Consider the following 19,456-nt stretch of genomic DNA (forward strand, 5'->3'; position numbering starts at 1 on the left):
GGTGGATTCTTAAAGATTCATTTCTCTGTGTGTGTGTGTGTGTGTGTAAAGGTTGGGGTGGATTCTTAACGATTCATTTCTCTGTGTCGTCTTCTACCTCAGTGAGACCTTTTCGTAACTCCCCCAATCGAAATTATTCCCCTCCACCACCATTTTCAGTCACATCAACTTGTTTTGTTCTTTGTAGTTTCCTATCATTTTTTGATACTTGGTTCATATTTTTCTCATTTGATTTCTTTTTTTAACTAAAATATTTAAGCCACTAATGAGCCTGGATTTGGGGATTCCACAATAAATATTGCATGGAGTTGCATGTCTTAGCACATGAACTGTATATGAATGAATAGAATATTGGAAAGTAAATCATCATTGACATCTATCTTTTTATTACCAGCACTTGGTTTGTGATTAATTTTAAATTCTTCTGTCCGGAAATGTTCTGAAATATGACGTGTTATCTGTATGTATTGCTCTCAGTTGGGCAATGGCCCTTATTGAGTGTGTGGTCTGAATAAACACCCCAGAATAAACATGAAAGCCTCAAGAGGGATAGCAGAAAATGTTGAATTTTATGAAAATAAATTGTATTTAATTCATAGTTTGACCTAGACTTGCCCTTGTTTTTGCCTTTTTACCCAAGTGTTCCAATTGTAACACAGTAATGTAATTTGTTACCTTAGTAATGGAGATAATATGCTGCCTGGTTGGTAAACTCAGAGACCATGAGAAGCTAACCTTTTGATCTGTCATTTTTCTAAGGTTGTTTATGAGCCTAATCGAATATTTGGCACAGGGTAACAAAAAACTCTCAGTGATAAGCCAGCCGGCCATTGCTTTCTCATCCCTAATATCTTCAGATAGGTCATTTTGGCAACTAGCATTTAGCATGCCTGCTCTCACTACCTTTTTCCAAATTGGGACTAGAGTGGATAAAGAAGCTGTAAGAGATCCCAATAAAATTATTTTAAACAAAGAAGAAAGGAACAGACTAAATTCCAGATGTGGGTCTAATCCATTCCTTGTTTTAAGAGTAGAAATGGAAATGTAAAGACACAATTAAACTTTTCATGGTGCATGAGTGCAGACATGTGAGGTGGCATGCTCAAATGGAAGGTAGTCCGCATTCACTTGAAGCTGTCTCTCTCAAAGAGGTGAGACTAGTTGCTGCCAGTTTGATTCTGACTCATAGCAGCACCATGTGCATCAGAGTTGAATGTGGGTCAGTGTGGCGAATATTTTGGAGGTAAATCTTTAAACTTCTCTTCTGAGGCTTGTCTGGGTGTCTTTGCACCCTCAAGTTTTATATTAGCAGCCAAGCACAAGAACTGTGTGCAGTCCCCAGAGATTCCAACAGCAACAAAAGGTGACTTGACACTGAAATCTTTGTGCTTCAGTTTCTCGCCTCCTCAGGGGGTCTTCAGAATGCCTCACCAGTATCTGCACGAATGAGCGATTGTTGGCCATTGTGTATGAATAGGACTCGATGTTTTATTTGCATGAAGATAAAACCCAGCGGTGTTCAGTGTGCCACTTGACTTTGATCGGGGCCTTTGCTCTGTTATGTACATTCCTGTCTTCCAACCCATCTTTCTGAAAAGCCAATAGGCTTGTATCAAAGAATATCAGGGGTGGGGGTGGGGAATAGCCAACTGTATGGAGGCAGAGGCATTTCTACAAAAAAACCCACCAAAAACAATGTGTTCAGAAAGATAGATTTGTATAATATGATCTGCCAGATTCAGTGATATGCTATGATATTGTTTAATTTGTACCCTGTGGGCATCACAAGGTTAGATCTAGAAATATTAGGGAAGGCTTACAGCGAAGGTGCCGTGTGAGCTGACGTTTATAGTGAGAGGTCTTCCGTTAGGGAATGGAAGAAGTGAAATGGAGAAGGACAAGTGTGGGACAGGCCACACGGAGTTCTAGGGTTAGGACATCAGCAGTGTTTGATGGTACGAGAGAAGACGTGCCTTGAGGGAGTAACACAGCACAGGTTATTAGAAGAGTGCGGGGACACATTTATTAGGATTGTATCATCATAGGTGAAGGCAAGTCTTTGATATTGAACACTGGGAAGAAAGCACGCAAACTCAGAAGTGACATATTCTTAAAAAGGTATGATTAAAGATCTTTGTGACAGTTTTATGGAAAGCAGCTAAATCTGGGTGTGTTGTGCAACCGAGTGCTGAGAGACGAGTGAGGAGGAAGTTTCTGTACTGCAGGAGTGATGTAATGGGAGGCATGCTAAAGCCATGGGAGATAGAAAATCAAGGAGGAATTTTAGGATGACGAGGCAACTGGCCAAATGTAATACCTTTTACCGAGAGAGCAGACACCTAGGGAGTCAGTGGGGAAGTGAAGGGACTTGCATCAGGGTGTGTTTTGAGGTTCCTGGGGAGTGGAGCAAACTATTGACTTGCCAGATAAGGAGCTTTCCAGAAATGTCTGGGCTAGAAAAATAATTTGTAAGCCATTCCTTCAAGTCATAATTGAATTTATGAAAATATGTTTATTCCTCTAGGGATAGAGTGTAAAATTGTCCCTTGCCTATAAATGTAATGTGAGTTGAGTTTCTCTTTACACATTTTTTTTTAACTCTTCAAGGGAATTCTTGAAGGAGGCCAAAATACCATCAAAGATTACATAGGATTCAACTTAATGATGATCTCATGAGGATTTATATAGCAGGGACTGGGTGATAACTTCAGGTTGCTGATTTCATATCTTTATCCCTTTATTTAGCATGAGGAGTTATTTTTCTTTTAATGGCTGTGATATTGTGGCAGTCACCAAATCTGGTGGCAATTTGAGGATTAAGAGTGTAGGGGTGGAGTCTAACCTGTCAATCCGGAGATAGCCAATAAAGCCTCTGTGTGGGCATGGTCTTCTGAGAATTCTGGGAAATCCGATACTTCCTCCGTGGAGGTGGGAGACTCTGCACACACCCTGGGAGACATAGCAGCTGACAAGACACATGGACCCACCCTGATGCAGAGACCCCTGCCAGCGCTGAGATGTTTCCAATGACACTGGATCCAAAGACTTTCTACCCACTGGCCTGGCATCATTGCATGTGTTTAGTGAGCCTGAAGAGGACTTTATGCATTGGTATTGGACATATGGGCTAGTATTAGACTTATGGACTTGAAGTGGACTGGGCTGGGATGTTTTCTCAATGTTCAGTTGCTCTTGTATGTTGTTGCAGGATAGCAGGATAGCAACGTGTCTTAATACAGTCATACACTTGATTATGCTAAGGCATCACTGGAGCAAAAGTCTGCAAGCAGGACGTGATGCCTAGCATTAGAAGTGATGGGAATTGGGTTGTTGTCAGGACACTGGCTTGGGGACCTGAATAGCACTGATGGAAATAGGATTATCGGGAGCAACAAAGGACAAACAAGTCTGCTCTGGAAGGAGTGTGGCCAGAGTGCTCCTTGGAGGCAACGATGGCAAGACTGCGTTTTACAGACTTGGATGTGTTGTCAGGAGAGACCAGTCTTTGGAGAGGGACATCGTGCTTGGTAAAGTAGAGGGGCAGAGGAAAAAAGGAAGTTCCCCAATGAGATGAAGTGACACCGTGGCTGCAACACTGGGCTCAGGTAGAGGAACAATTGTCAGATGGCACAGGGCTGGGCAGTTTTTGTTTTCTTGCACATAGGGTTTCTATTAGACTTGATGGCACCTACCATCCACAAGCAGCAGCCTCCTGCTTGTGTAAACTAGGCATATGAGGAGCAAACTTTCTTCAGGACTCACTAGGATAAGCATCTTTTGATTTCTCAAGAGGGAGAAAGAAAGAAGGAAGGAAACGAGAGCATGTGGTTCTTGATAGCTTTTCATAGACGTGGAGGCTGGTGTCTCGTGGCACGCTATAGTAATCCCCCTGTGACATCACGTTGTGCACATCATCGTGAACACACAGGCACCTGCGCATCTCACTTTCGGGAAGAAAACACCGCTGTCAGCAGGTCAGTTCTGACTCCTGGTGACCCTTCAGAGTGTTTCTGAGACGGGGAAACTGTATGGAAGCAAATAACCCCATCTTTTCCCCACAGAGTGGCTGGTGGGTTTGAACCACCTATCTTGAGGTTTGTGAGCCAGTGCTTTCTCAACAGCATCACAGTCAGGAAGAAAAGTACTATCCAAACGTCATTTTCTGTAGAAGATTCTTTAATATTCCTGTGAGACAGTTCTGGGAACTGAAAGTAATTCAAGCCATGGCCTGAGGGTACGACCGAAACGGGTCAGATGTGAATGATTTATTAAGTGATTGTATTTTCTTTGGGGGCATCTTTTTCACAGATAAGGGAAAGGGTATTGTTTTTTATGTCACTTGCCATGTGTTGCAAAGAGAATTTCTCCAGCACTGACATCCTGTTAGTATTTGGCGTGATTGATATAAGACCTCACAGACAGGGCTGAAAGAGGTTCCTTACTTCCTTGGGTAAGAAAGGGTTTTCACAGTTGTACAGTGTGGAAAACCAGCCTATCGTTTCTGACCAGATCTGGATTTGGAAAAGACCAAAGACAACAGTCATAACATATGGAGCTTATTTGGGAAGTAATTCTTAGCTATGACTAAGAGCCTGTACTCAATTGCCTGGGAAAGCTGAGAAGAAAATCTTTGCAAAATACATCCTATCTTTTGATTACTAAATTGTAGAACCCAGATAACTTTTGGGTGCTCATGGACTTTTGTAATGCTCGACTAACGCTCTAGTTTCCCCTCATAATTAGTTTTTCCTGCTTGTATTTTTCACAGCAGTGAGATTCCACTGGCTGGTTTACTCAATTAGGGGAATTATTTATCTCAAAAGATTAGCCTTTCTTCTCCCCAGCCCTTGGAGACCCTGAAATACACACATCCACACCCAAGGGGTAGCTTCTACTACAGATAAAGACTTTGTGTGTGTATGCATTTGATTCTAGTGCTGTTTATTTCTTAACTGCACGAGTTCCAATTACAGTAGTTCTTGTGTTTATTTATATCGAGATAGTGTATGCATAAACATCCCAAATAAGTATTGTTTCAAGGAAATGAACTAGAAAAAGGTATGTTTACATTTCTGAGAGAGAATATAATTTTTGGTCATTTCTCAAAATGTAATTGGGTGGAATTATGTGGAGAAATAACCATAATTTAGTAGTTAATACTCATCTCTTCCTTATCTCTCCTGTAGCCCTGCTGAGTCTACCTCACTAGGTATTTCTTAAGCCAAGAACCATCATTATTGTTTTGCGCAGCTTGGGCATCAATATGAGGATGAAACTGTCTTGGGAAGTGAAGAAACGTGTGTAATAAAGGATTCAAAGTTAAATAATACAGAACTAGTACATGAACATCCTTCTACCGATATAACTCTTCTCTTTCGTCCTTTTTTAGCTGAGTGTGGACTGGGTACAATATCTGTGCTCAATTTTTATATAACTTCATTTGGGATAATAGTGATTTTTGTTTTCGTAATGCATTCTTTGTTACCTCGGAACGATGTGATGTGGCATAATGCAGTGGTTGGGAAGGAGGATGGAGGCAGATTGCCTGGGTTCAAATCTGGGCTCTGCCACCTACTAGTTGTGACCCTGGGCAAATGACTTAGCTCTTCAGGCTTCAGTTTCCTCACTTGTAAAATGTAGGTGTAAACATTGGCGTAGAGCGCTCCTGGCCCAGAAGAATGTACAATTATTATCTTTATCTGGTGCCCTACATGCTTAATGAGAATAACCTGCCCTTGCCTGCTTTCAGAACTATTAATCCATAAGTACTCCTAAGCCCTTTTTCTTGTTTCCAGCCAAATTCTACATAGCCATGTGTTTTACCTTTTCCAGATTTCAGTTCATCTGCAGAGTGACATCAACCCGTAAGGAAAAAATGAATAGGGGAGCTATTGAACGTTGGTGGCTTTCTTTTCCTTTTATAAGGCTTACTGCTCTGCCCGGTTCAGCCCTCGGTGGCAGTTGGTTATTAGTATAACGGCCCACTCTTAGTGAAGTTTTGACTTGAAGTATAGCAGTGTACATTCATGCAGAAAAAACAAAACAAAGAAACAACAGAAAAATTTACGAGTAAAGAACCATATGTGGCTATAAGAAGCTGCTATCAAGGGCTCAAGTAGAAAGAAAATGCTTTGAAAATGATGATGGCAACATATGTACAAATGTGTTTGATACAATGGATGAATGTATGGATTGTGATAAGAGCTCCCAAGAAACATATTTAATAAAAAAACAAAGAAAGAAAAAGAATTCTAAATGAATGTTTAATTATTATTTTCATGACTGGATGTTTACCTAAACATAACATTTTATCAGTGAGTGGTAACTTAACTGCCTTCGATATAGATTCTATAACAAACATCAACATATATATTATGGAATGCTCTGGTTTTACTTTGTTGTTGTTTTGTTTCCTTTGGCTTTTCAAAAAGATTGCATTTCCTTTAGGTAATTTCCCTTTTCCAGTAATACTATAAGGAGCAGTGTTTGCTTCGGTAGCATGTTCCTATATTTTCTGCCATGGTACTCCTGGGTGGGTATGAACCATGAATATTTTGATGAGTAGCTGAGTGCAAGTGGTTTGCACTGCCCAGCATCCTTACTCTTTGCTCAGAGATGTCTGCGGCCAGCAGTGTTAGGAGGCCATGCCTTGCATCAGTCCCCACAGTAGTATCCAGATGCAGCCTCAGAATCCTTCTCAGCCCAGCACCAGAGACAGCTGCTGCCCCTCATGTCCCAGGTCAGGGAAGTTAAACCCACCTGCCCTCAATGCTAATGCTTAGTCAACACATCACACTGGAAGCCCAGACATCACCTGCTTTGTGTAAAAGTAAATCGATTTTCTTTAAATTCAAAGTAAATAAGTGTAAGGAAGGACAAAGAAAGATAAAGAAGTGTTGGCACCTCTTTACCTTTATTTGTACTTTAATATTGGTGTTTTCCAAATGGACATTTTGTTCCAAGCATTCCTGTGCTGGAGAACAGTTCACGACAAGCCCTCAGGGATAGGTGTGGGGTGGAAGTGCTCCTGCATTGGATGGTTTCAGGCTAGTTGCACAAGGTCACTGGACACAGGTGGAGAAGAGATCCCCTTAAGTCCTCTCAAAACACTGTGAGTGTCTCCAGCAGCGGAGCACACTGCCAGCCCCAACCTACCTGCACAGTCTTTTGCCCTCCATGCCCTATACTAGTTCAGTTTGTCTCTGCTTTGTTTAATATGCATTTCTATTCTTACTATGCATTTCTGTGTTTCTCCCCCGTACCTGTCCTCTATCCCCCCTTTTCTCTCACCCTTCCCCATCTTCACAAAACTGCAATGATTAAGAAATTTCACATACATTGGGCTATCTTAAATCTTTCATAAGATGTTAGTAATCTACTATTACCTAAGCATTTGGACAATTACAATTAAAATATATTAGTGTTAAACTGCTAAAGTATAATTGCTATAAAATAACTGTGACTCTGGGAAGTGATTTAATGAATTTTCTCTTAAAAACTTGCAAAGATAATAGAAATTTGCTCAAATTCACAAGTTCAGAATTTAAAAGAGAAGAATGATTTTGTTTTCTCTTTCTTAAGTAGGCAAAGAGGTGCGCTGCTTAGGTAGTGGCAAAGATCTTGTCTGACTTATGTTCCAGTATTTAGTGGAAGGTAGAGCTGGTGATGAACTCAGTTATGTAGTTGCAGTGATTTTTAAGCCAAGACATGTGGGGATCTCCAAGGAATACTGTGCCGAAAGATGTGAAAAGAGAGGAGACAGCACCTTCAGAGATAAAGGAGACCTCAGCGTTGACACAGAGAGAAAGTGTTGCCCTGGGACTGGCCTCCTCAATGTAGACTGGTCGCCTCCTAGATTCTGAGAGAATGAATAGCCGTTGGTTAAAAGCAGCCCCCTGCAGTAGCAGCACTGTGTAAGTCCACAGACCTCAACTGTTTGATTGGTTACATGACATTACATAGTATCGTCCTAGAAAGTTATTTTATTTCATTACATTTGATGTGAGGTAATTCTACTACATTATTTAGGCTCTAGGAAATTGCCATTCTTACGAGGTGACCACTTTTGTTCAGTGCAGAAATCTTGACATCTAGTCCATGTTGGCGAGATTATGTTCTATTAAACCACATCTCCAATAGATGACCAAGAGGCAGTTGTTCGTACAGACCAGGAGGATAACGTATGGTTTAAAATCGGGAGCGGTGTAAGTCAGGGTTGCATCCTTTCACTGTAGTCATTCAATCTGTGTGCTAGGCGAATCATCCAAGCCGCAGGACCACTGGTACATGAAGAATTAGTTAGCATTAGGATTAGAAGATGACTCATTGACAACCTGTGGTATGCAGAGGAAAGAGCTAATGAAGACAACTTGAAGCACTTAATGATGGAGATCAAAGAAGTCAGCCTTTACTGTGAATTACACCTCAACATAACGAAAACAAGGGCAAGAATCCTCACTGCTGGATCAATAAGCAATGTTATAATAAACTGAGAAAATGCTTCAGTTGTCAAGGATTTGTTTTACTTGGGTCCACAATCAGTGCTCCTGGGAGCACCATTTAAGAAATCAGAGACCGTATTGTCTTGGGCCCATCTCTTGCACAAGATCTCTTACAAGTATTACAGAGCAAAGATGTTCCTTTGAGAAATAAGCTGTACCATAGTAGTTTTTAATCGCTTTGTATGTTCAAAAGCTTGACAGTGAATAATGAAGATCGAAGAAGAATCATTGCTTTGAAGTATGATGTTGGTCAAAATTATTGACTTGTACCGTAGCCTGCCAGAAGAACGAACAGATCTGTCTTGGAAGACGGACAGCTGAAACCGTTCTGTAGAAGCATGGGGAGCTAGATTTTGTCTCACATACTTTGGACAAGCTACTGCAAGGGACTGGTCCAAGAAAAACCATTAGCTTGTTATGTTTGGTACAAGATGGATGGACACAATGGCTACAAGAAGGGGTTCCACGAGGCACCACTGTGAAGGTGGCACAGGATAAGATCCTGTTTCTTTTTGATGTGCACGGGTCTCTGGGCTTCAGAAGTGACTAGAAGGCACCTAACACCGAACAACTTCCCAGCTCGCGGTGAAAATGACCTGCAGGGTATTACAACGGGCTTAGTCATAAGAAGGAGTTTAATAGGGAAGCCGTTCATACTCTGCACTTATTAAATTTTCATCAGTATTAGCATAATTGTAAAATCTAATAATTAAAAATCGGCAGTGGGGTAAAAGTTGTATTATCATTTTTATTGTACACACAAAAACAACCCCCCAAAACTGAGACTTGGGCCTGGTGTGAATAATTTGATGAAGATCGCATAGTGATCAGTGTCGCAGCCAAGAATGACGTAAAACCAAGCAAAGTATTTTGGAGTGTAGACTTTTTTTCATTTTCTTTGAAAATAAGACAAAGGATTCATATAGCAACATTCTCCTAAACCTTGACTTCCTTCTCCCTGTGTGTTACTGAAAATGAATAGCAAATGGAAACAAGCAAGGGAGCAGTTGTGGCGATGACCCAGGCTGGGCAGTGTGGGTTCTGTTGGGCAGAGGATAGCTAGCTATGAGTCAGAACCGCTCACTGGCCTCCACCCCGGATCCGAGCTTCTTCATCGAAACTGCTGGAGAGGGAGACATGGAACAGGGATTAGACCAAGACCACAAAAATGTTTGCCTATAATCCTAAATTGGACCTCCATTCTAATTTTCTCAAGTGAAAACCCCGATGCAGACGGGCGCCATCTCTTCTCGCTGTGGTTGGGTACTCTCATGCCAGCTCTGACCCTGGCAGCAGCAGGCACAACAGCCGGACTCGCTGCCTGCGCATGTGCCAGCCTCACAGCGTTGGCTGTGTTTGAGCCCCTTGCCTTTTCCTGGAGATTGACATATGTCTTCCTCATTGGTTACATTTGATCCACTCTTTGCTGCTTGCCTCAGTGATTTCTCCACAGATGGCTATATTGACATCTCAGCAGAAGTTATATTTTGCCTTGAGCATGATCTTGCTTACTGATGCGGTCTCTTGCAGCTGTTTTTTTTTAAAATATATATATTTTTGATTGTTTTGTTTCCCATCTACTTCTTTGGTTGTTGTATGGGAATCTGAGCTATCAAACTGTAATTCCTCTCCTGGTGTTATCAAGTAAAATGGTCAGATAATGGAACACCATAAATCACTGACTGCTGGAAAAGTAAGCAAATCCGTGGTGGAAGAAATACAGCCAGAATACTTCTTAGAAGCTGGGATAGTGGGACCTTGCCCCCCATACTTTAAGCCTGTTCTCAAGAGAGGCTAGTCCCTGGGAAAGGACATTATGCTCGGTAGAGTGTAGGGTCCGTGAACTAAGAGACCGTCAAGGAGATGAACTGACACGGGCGGCTGCCAGAGTGTGCTCAGACAGCATTGGAAGTGCAGACGGTGTAGGGCCGGGCGCCCTTTCATTCTGCTGGGCGCAGGGTTGCTATGAGTCAGAACTAACCTGACAGTTCTTGACAACAGTAACAACAAGAACAATAATAGTCACTGAGTACTGATGAACCCTATCTAGCACCAACTATTGGATTACCACCTGGAGAGGGAAACTGGAGTGCAACTGTCCTTTCAGATGTCTTTTATTCCACAGTAGACCCTTCTACAGTTTGATCCAAAAGAGTTGTGGCAAAGTTCTTCCTAAAGAGCAAACATTGGAAATTCCTATTGGGTAGCTCTTGAAAATCATGTTCTGTAGAAAATTACAATCTATGTTCATTGGAAGAAAAAGAAAGTCAAGTGTATTTGGAGTCTCATTTTCTAACCACATAAAAACATTTCCATCCACTACTTTTGAGTGATTTATGAGCACTCCCTTGTGGTTGTTTATTAGAACCACTTGAAATAGTAAAAGAAAAGCAATGGGAAATGTAATGGCCTAGATTTATGTAATATGCCCACAGTGAAAGTGTGTCAGCCTGCTAATATAGCCTCATGTAAAGCATGCATGATCCAACATCACTTTTTTTCTCTCTGCTACAGAAAATAGGTGAAATCAGAGATGATTGTTTTTGAATTTTAAGCATGGACTTGTATCTATAAAAATAAGTTGTTTAAATTCAAGTAATTATGAAATTATATGAATTAAAAATAGCATATTAATTGTACCAGTTGCAGAAATAAGACATGTTCAAGAAATTATATGATCAATATCTAGGGAGAATGTTAAAATTGCTCCTGTATTTTCCCTAAACAGTCTCAGTATGGTTATATAAAGTCACACATTCCCTAAACATTACAGCATCTTGAATCTCTTGAACTCTGTGATGGGACTTTTCATCCTCTAGTATTACTTCCTGGAAGGAATTTCATCAAACTTTTATAAATCTGGGGAGAAAGAGGCTACGTGAACCAAAATTGCATTTCTCCAGTCTTTTCTTCTTTCTTCCCTCCTCCCTCCCTCCCAACCTCTCTTCTCCCCTCCTTACCACTCCCTACCCTACCCTACCCTACTCTGGCTTCCCTCCCTCCCTTCTGCCCCCCTACCTCCCAGTTTACTTTCTTCTTTTGCTATGCCTGTCACCAGAGTGTAGCCCTAGTTCACGTTTCTACTAAAGGCTTCCCGCTGCTTACTAAGTCATTTCCTTTTATCAGGCAGTAGCATCAGCAATTCTTTTAATCTTACGGACATTTTTACACTTTCTGTATGTGATTCCTTCAGAATTGAAGGATCCGACATATGTTGACCTGTGCATAGAAGTCAAAGTACGGTAGCACCTTCCCTGGGGCGTTACAGAGAAGCGGGTGGGAAGCAGTCAGCTCAGGTTATACGTTCACCCAGTGCCCTCTGCCTGCTGGCATTTGTTTTGACCTCTCACTTTAAATCCACTTACTGTGAATAGCAAGCAGCCAAGGAGCGCTCACAAACGGAGCATCTTATTTCAAATCCAAAACCACACATGAGTCACGATGGTTTTTGTAAATTAAAAAAAAAAAAGATTTGTAATAGATTTATGGAGTTCTAATGATGTTAGCCATGGGTGGATACTGTTCTGGTAAATAAATCTGGATGTCTATTTCTTGCTGAGTAACTACGTTTTTTATCATGTGGGGGGAATTTTAAGACTCTTAAGCTGTACTGGAACACACAGGAGACATTTAATTAGTTCTCTGAATATTGAGAACCTAGAATTTGCCGTACACCAAACCCATGATATTGTTGCTTTTTTGAGTATGTATGTCTCCTTTAACTTTTATAAAAAAACCTTTAAAAACTATAAGGATGAGCCACTGTGTCTTAATTTTAGTGCAGGGATTTGAGCAACTAGGTCTGCCTAACTTTAATACTTGCATTTTAATACATTCCAGATGATATTTATGGTTTTAACCCCTTTGCTGATAAGAAGTTGACTTTTGTCTCTTTCTTGTGAAGAATTTAGCATAGTATTTGGCACATACTAACTACTCAACAAAGCATACCTACTGTTAACCCCTGGCACCTGTGTTTCTCTCCCTTTCCTCCTACTTTCCCGGTCAATACTATCTTTCTGCCACTTAAGTTACTGTTTATTTTATCTCTTTAGTTTTACAGCAAGATATTGTGAGTCACAACATAGAGAAGGAGACGCCACAGTCAAACACAAAAGAAAAATAAACAGCAAGAAACACCCAAGAAGGCAGGAAATAATCGTTGGCCTCTGCAGGGTGGTTCATTAGTCATTTGGTTGCTGTATCCTTAGGCCCTCACCTCTTTTCCAGGGCATATTTATGTAGCTGCCTCAGAAGATTTTTCACAGCTTTAGACCATTGTAGATGAGTGGGGGTGCCAGGGCCTTGTCATATTAAATGAACCCTCGCCTCCTTTTCCTTCTAAAATAAAAAGAATTCATTTGTGTGGATGAATTGTGCCATCTTGAGATGAGTTTGGTCAGAATAGAGCTCTGAGACGTTCCCTGGCCTCAAACTACAGAGGTCCGAAGTGAACTTGAGGGCCTCTCTTCCAGCTCCGCCAGATGCACGGCCCGCGTCATTCACTCTGCTTTCTGATTGTGGTGCCCCCCACTGCCCACCACTGGGTGTCAGACCCCTGAGCTCACTTGCTCCCTTTCCCTCTGTCTTCCTGGTCCCTCGCTGCGGCCTCGCATCTCTCCCAGAGAACTGTCTCTGGGATTCCCTGCTCCTCATCTGCCCACCCCGCAGGCGCCAAGCGGACTCCTTACGCTCTGGACTTAACAAAGCCATGCTGCTGGCGCTCTGTGCTCAACGCATTCTCTATGCTACCGACTTCCTTTTCCTCCCCTTGACATGGAGCATCTCCGCTGATTCTTAGTGGTTTATTGTGAATCGGGTTGTTACTTTTGTAAAGCAATTTTTTAAAACAAAACTGTGTATATATATTACATAGAAGCCAGCAGTGTATTCTGTATTGGGCATCTTTGCTTGTTTTTGTTTTTTGTATCCAAATTGCACAGACTGTACTAATTTACTACCTTTTTGCCTGGAAAGCAAACCTGTTGCTGTCAAGTAGATTTGACTCATACTAATGCTAAAGAAGCACACCAGCCTATGCAACCACGAGGTGTCGAAGGGATCAGGTGTAAGGCATCATCAGAACAAAAAATCTTACCATAGTGAATGATGGGGGGAGTGCGGAGTGGAGATCCAAAGCCCATTAGTAGGCAACTGGAGATCCCCTTGCAGAGGGGTCTCGGGGAGGAGATGAGCCAGTCAGGGTGCGATGTAACAATGATGAGAAATACAACTTTCCTCTAGTTCCTAAATGTTTCCTCCCCGCTCCCACTACCATGACTCGAATTCGATCTTGCAAGACTGGCTAGACCAGAGGAGGTACACTGGTACAGATAGGAACTGAAAATACAGGGAATCCAGGACGGATGAGCCCTATAGGACCAGTGGTGTGAGTGGCAAAACAGGGAGGGTAAAGGGAGAGTGGGTAGGAAAGAGGGAACCGATTACATGGAACTGTGTGTGACCTCCTCCCTGGGGGACAGACAACCGAAAAGTGGGTGAAGGGAGACGTCAGACAGGGCAAGATATGACAAAATACCCACTTATAAACTATCAAGGGCTCATGAGGGAGGGGGGAGCAGGGAGGGAGGGGAAAAATGAGGACCTAATGTCGGGGGTTTAAGTGGAGAGAAAATGTTTTGAGAAACGATGTACAAATGCGCTTTACACAATTGATGTGTGTATGGATTGGGATAACAGTTGTATAAGCCCCTAATAAAATGTAAAGAAAAAAAAAAGAGAGAATCTCTCAATACAATAAAGAAACTTAAGAAAAAAAAATGTGAAAAAAAAATGCTAGAGGACAGAGTGGCACTAAGCCCCTCAGGCTTGCAGGACTGGATCTCTTTTTACAGAAGCAGCTGTCTGCACGCACAGAGCAGCTGCGCGGGCTCCAAGTGCTGGCCCTCTACGATGCCACCAGAGCGTCTTGATTCGCTGAAACCGAAAAGCCAAACCCGCTGCCATCCAGCCCATTGTAACGCATGGCACCCCTGCATCGTGTTCCAAGTCTGTCCGTTTTTATGAGACAGATCGCATCATCTCTCTCCCCCAGAGAGGCCTGTGGCGTTGTTCACACAAATGCCCATACAGTTAGCAGTCCAAAATGCTTACCCGACCGCGCCACCAGGGCTCCTTAGTGCGCGTGGAAACTAACCTCTTTACTGGGAGTTCTGTGTCATTTCTCTTGTCATTAGTCTCAGCCTAATCAGCTTCATCTCTGAAAAGCCTGCAAAGTGGTAGCAATGCGTTGCAAGCATGACATGCTTATTGAATGAACACATTTATGTTCATCTTCCCAAGCCGTCTGAAGTTTCTGCAAGGGTTAGCCCAGGTCTGAGGTTGTTCCCTGGCCCGGAGCTCACAGCACTGTTTTTGGCCCCTAACAGGAACTGTAAATCCCTAGTGATTAGATGTGGGAGGACACAGGCCATCCATCTCTCTGGACTTCTGTGGGAAAATACCCTCTCAAATGTACACAGAGATACATTTCAACCCCCAAAACAATAAAATGAATTCAGATATACAAATATCTCAGTGAGGTAAATACAGGAGATTCATCGTCTATACCTGGAAATACTACAAGCTCTCATTTTCAAACACGTACTACTTGGGTAAGGCACAGAGCTAAGCAGTTTACATTCATTATCTGTTAGTCCTTAGCCAACTTGTTAGGTAGCTGATGAAACTAACAGGATCATTAAATAACAGCTCAGCTCACCAGGAGCAGACACTGTTGAAACCCAGGTACCCTGGACTCCTAAGGGATTTACTCCATCACTATACCACACGCCGTTTTGTTCAATCTCAAGATTGCTGGGCGTCTCACCACTTTAGAAATTATCTTCCTATTTAAGTTCACTAACTTTAAATGCCTTCAATCATGCATGTGGAGTACTGAATCACAGATTTCAGCATAAAACCAGCATTCGGTACTGTTAGCCCCTATAGTTACTGTTTCTCAAAATGACACTAAACTCTCATGACACTATCTTTCTCCCATATCAAATTTAATTTCAAAAGCTGAAACAGCTATTTATTACTGTGTTAAATCTGGATGGATGGATATATATATATATTAAACTCACTACATATTATATATATGTATGTATGTATGTGTGTATATATATGTATGTATGTATGTATGTGTATATATGTATGTATGTATGTGTGTGTGTGTATATATATTTGGGGTCTCAAAGGGCAAAGAGGCTTTAGAAGGGAAGACCCTAGTTACCATCTCTCTCCAGTAAGACATCTGCACAGGGTATCCGTAGGCATGTCTTTCTGAGTTCATACATGGGGATTAGCTGATGGAGGTCAGAGATACCCACAGTTGGTCCCCAAGGTCTTTGAAACTGTTTTGAGTGTTGATCTACTTTGTATGTTTTCTCAGCACAAGCTTTCAAACCCTCTTTTCAAGACCTGCCATTTCATTTTCCGTCAAACTGGTGAATGACAGAATCAGAGGCATTGAGCACTCTAGCTTCAACTTTGTGTTTGTTTAGACCATCACTGTGCACTTAGATTATGGAACCTCATAAACAACACCAGACCAGTCTAGTGTAAATAAATGAAAGTAAACATTTTGAAATTTTGATTTTATTTTAAACCTCCATGAAAGTTGCAAAAATAATTCAAAGAAGCACTATATACCCTTCACCCTACTACAAAATAGTATGGTGTATTTTTAAAATATGTTTTTCTCCACATCTTAGTATTTGCTAAGTATGTAATAGATTATGTTCAGTTATAACAGTGGTGGGAAAAGTATACATTTTGTTAACTGGACCACTTTTTATTTCATTGCTTTTTACAGCTATTTCAAGATTTTTATCCAGCTGAATGCTGTTCTTCAAAATTCCTGTCTTCTTACTTTTAATATCTATCCCACAAATCTACTCCTGACATGATATGCTTGCAGAACAATATTAAAAAATTATGTATTTTGAATTTTAATTAATTCTTTATTTGGAAAATATTGCACACAAATGAAATTAGACACATTTTTAGTTGGGTTGGAAACATGAGAACATTTGGGCAAATCCCAAGTGTGAGGAATCTAATTAAATAAGGGAAAAATGAGCCTATTTTATTTTGCAGCTATAAAATTCTGTGTAGTGGTGAAATGGGAGAACTTTTATATGATTCAGTTTTAAAATGGTGCTTGAACTGACTATATTAAACCAGTATAATTAAATGTATTTGTAAATTTAATATCGAATGTACTACCTATTAGTTAAATCTTGGAATGAGTCACTTAAGTGTTTAAATTAAAGTTTTTTTCACATGCACTTGTTTTCATATTATTCACATTATTTCACAATTATTATTTGGATCATATGAAATATGTCAGAACAGCTTAATTTTAAAATAGAAAAGTAAAACATAAAGTCTCTTAATTTAATTTTTATGGAAGCTAATAGTAGAACAAATGCTATCTGTGTATATTAAATTACTTGAATGTAATACCACCACGTTTCAATATTGTTTACATGAAATTAAACATGTTTTAATGTATGCTCATTTTAATTTTCAGATTCAAAATGCTAATGATGTATTAATTGCACCACTTGAGAAATTTCGCAAAGAGCAGATAGGTGCCGCAAAAGTAAGTGTTATGTTTTATTATTCTTCTCACATTGTTTTGAGACTTAGAAATGATTTATATTCAGATGTTAACATATTTCAAATTAGAATGACCTTTTAAAAGATTCTGTATGCCATTTTTTACTTCTTGCACAAACCCTATTACAAAGACTAGAGTTCTTTAAACATTCAAAAAAAGAAGAAGAAGACATTTCTGCTGAATAGATACAGAGTTAGTATATTATAAATCAATTCCTTCAAACCAACAATTGTAGCAAAATAATTGTTGAAAAGAACAGGAAATTATAGAGAGAAAAAAAGCTGAGCTTTGCTCCTAATTCTTATAAAAACAAACATTGGATTTGGACTGTATCGGAAATTTATATTCATATCTTTTTTGTTATTAATAAAAATGTTTGGAGAAAGCTTATATGTGTGTCATAAAGTTTTAGTTTGCATTAGTGTTTAATTCATATTCTGATAAAAATATTCTCTAAGCCTAAGAATTTACTAGCATTCTCTCTCTTGGACCCACATGTTACCCATTTTTGAAGCACCATGTAAGCACACACGATTTATAGATTGCAAAAGAGAATTCATCGTCTTTCCTCCTCTTTTGGTTTTTCCATTCAGTTGATGACATTCCTCTACCCATTAAAACAGTGCTGCCCATTGACTATCGAATCCTTTTCCCTTCTCTCCCCTTTCACTTTGTCTGAAATAAGTAAATAGCCTCCTAATTGCTTTCCACACCTTCATCCTCATCTACTTAACACATTATTTTGCTCTCTCTGATGATGTCTCTCTTCCCGATATGAAACCTTGATTGTTCTTCTTTTTTTGGTTGTTCGTTTGCTTGGTTTTAAAAAATCATTTATTGGGGGGCTATTACAAATCTTGTAACAATCCATCATTCAATTGTATTAAGCACATTGTCCGTATATAGTCATCAACATTTCCAAAATAATTTTCTTTCTACCTGGGCCCTTGGTGCTGACAATGAAAGCTCTCCACGCCGTCTTCATTGGCTGTCTTTCAGAATATCTCCTCCAGGCACTATTGTCTGTTCACCATTGGAGGGACCCTGACTCGGTATTGATGCCTTTCCCCAAACTTTTCCCTCTGCGTGGGCATTTCTTACCCTCCACTTGATAAGGCCTTGCCAGCTCTCCATGGCATAGTTGATGTCCCTGAATCAGAAAGAAAAGCCTTTCTTGTAAAGGCTCCTTCTAATAGACATTTTCTTTCTAGAATTGATTTTCTTTTTCCTTTTTTCAAACAATTTGCTACTCCTATACTGTGCTAAGGAGGGAAAAACAACTACAACAATGACTAATTCAAACATATTCTTTTGGAAGTTTTTTCTTATTAATCCTGTTTTGGGGAACAAAAGAGACCCCAATCTCAAATATAATTTAAGGAGAAGATCTTTTAAGTTAGAAAAGAGACAACGATAACATACAACATCTGGATGAGCTTAACCCTTTGGTACTAGTTCATAATCACATCTGGGGACTCACAATCAGTACACTAGTTAAACAAGCCTTGGAATAAAGGAAACTGTCACCAAATAATGATGAGTGACAGATCAATGCATCTATATGAGTTGCAGAAGGGGACGCAGGGCCAGGGTTGGGACACGTGCAGTATGTTAGATGTTGTTACGTTGTTGCTGGGTGCCATAAAGTTGGTTGCTTATCCACGGTGACCATATGCACAACAAAGCAACACACTGCTGATTGCTGTCCCATTCTCAAAAGGGTTCCTATGCTCAGGTCTGTTGTTGCAGAAATAGTGTCAATCCATCTCCTTCCTCTTTTTCTCTGCCCCTCTACATTTCCGAACACATTGCCCTTCTCCACAGTTAGATAAAAGATCTTATAAGATGGGTCCAGAATGTCCCAGCCAAGGCAGTCAGAATATTAGGACATGAGTCGTGACTATTTGACCCCTAGAATTATCCATCAAGGACACACCCAAGCAAGCCCCTGAGAGAATGCCTTTCCTGGGCTGGCTGGAGAGGGAGTGGAGGTAATCCACTTTCCAGTTCACTCTGCCAATGGGCAAGATTTGTATGTCCTTGGTTAATGATCAGAAGGAATTCAGTGAAAACTCTGCAAATTAATTTTGCGTTGGGACAGGAGGAAAGTCAAGGAAAATAGAAGAAAGAGCTGGGAGGCAAAGGGCATTATAGAGGTCTAGATAAAGACATGTACATAGGCAAATATATTTGTATATGAGGATGGGGAAATAGATCTATGTGACTATATTTATAGGTTTAGTATTAAGGTAGCAGATAGAACATTGGGCCTCTACTCAAGTGCTCCCTCAATGCAAGAATACTTTCTTCTATTAAATTGGCATTC

The 19,456-nt window shown here is 40.5% G+C and overlaps 1 protein-coding gene across 1 annotated transcript in view; it reads left to right on the plus strand.

Annotated features, from left to right (window-relative positions):
* ARHGAP42 (Rho GTPase activating protein 42) overlaps positions 1–19,456 on the plus strand; it is a 248,484-nt gene that overhangs the window by 90,854 nt on the left and 138,174 nt on the right. The window contains exon 4 of the mRNA XM_030887682.2: positions 17,041–17,112. Coding sequence (XP_030743542.1) covers positions 17,041–17,112 — 72 coding nt within the window. The remainder of the gene's footprint in view (positions 1–17,040; positions 17,113–19,456) is intronic.

The sequence above is a fragment of the Echinops telfairi genome, unplaced genomic scaffold (genome assembly GCF_000313985.2).
Source record: "Echinops telfairi isolate 266 unplaced genomic scaffold, ASM31398v2 ScPeMD7_7421;HRSCAF=8459, whole genome shotgun sequence".
In the NCBI taxonomy this organism is placed as follows: Eukaryota; Metazoa; Chordata; class Mammalia; order Afrosoricida; family Tenrecidae; genus Echinops; species Echinops telfairi.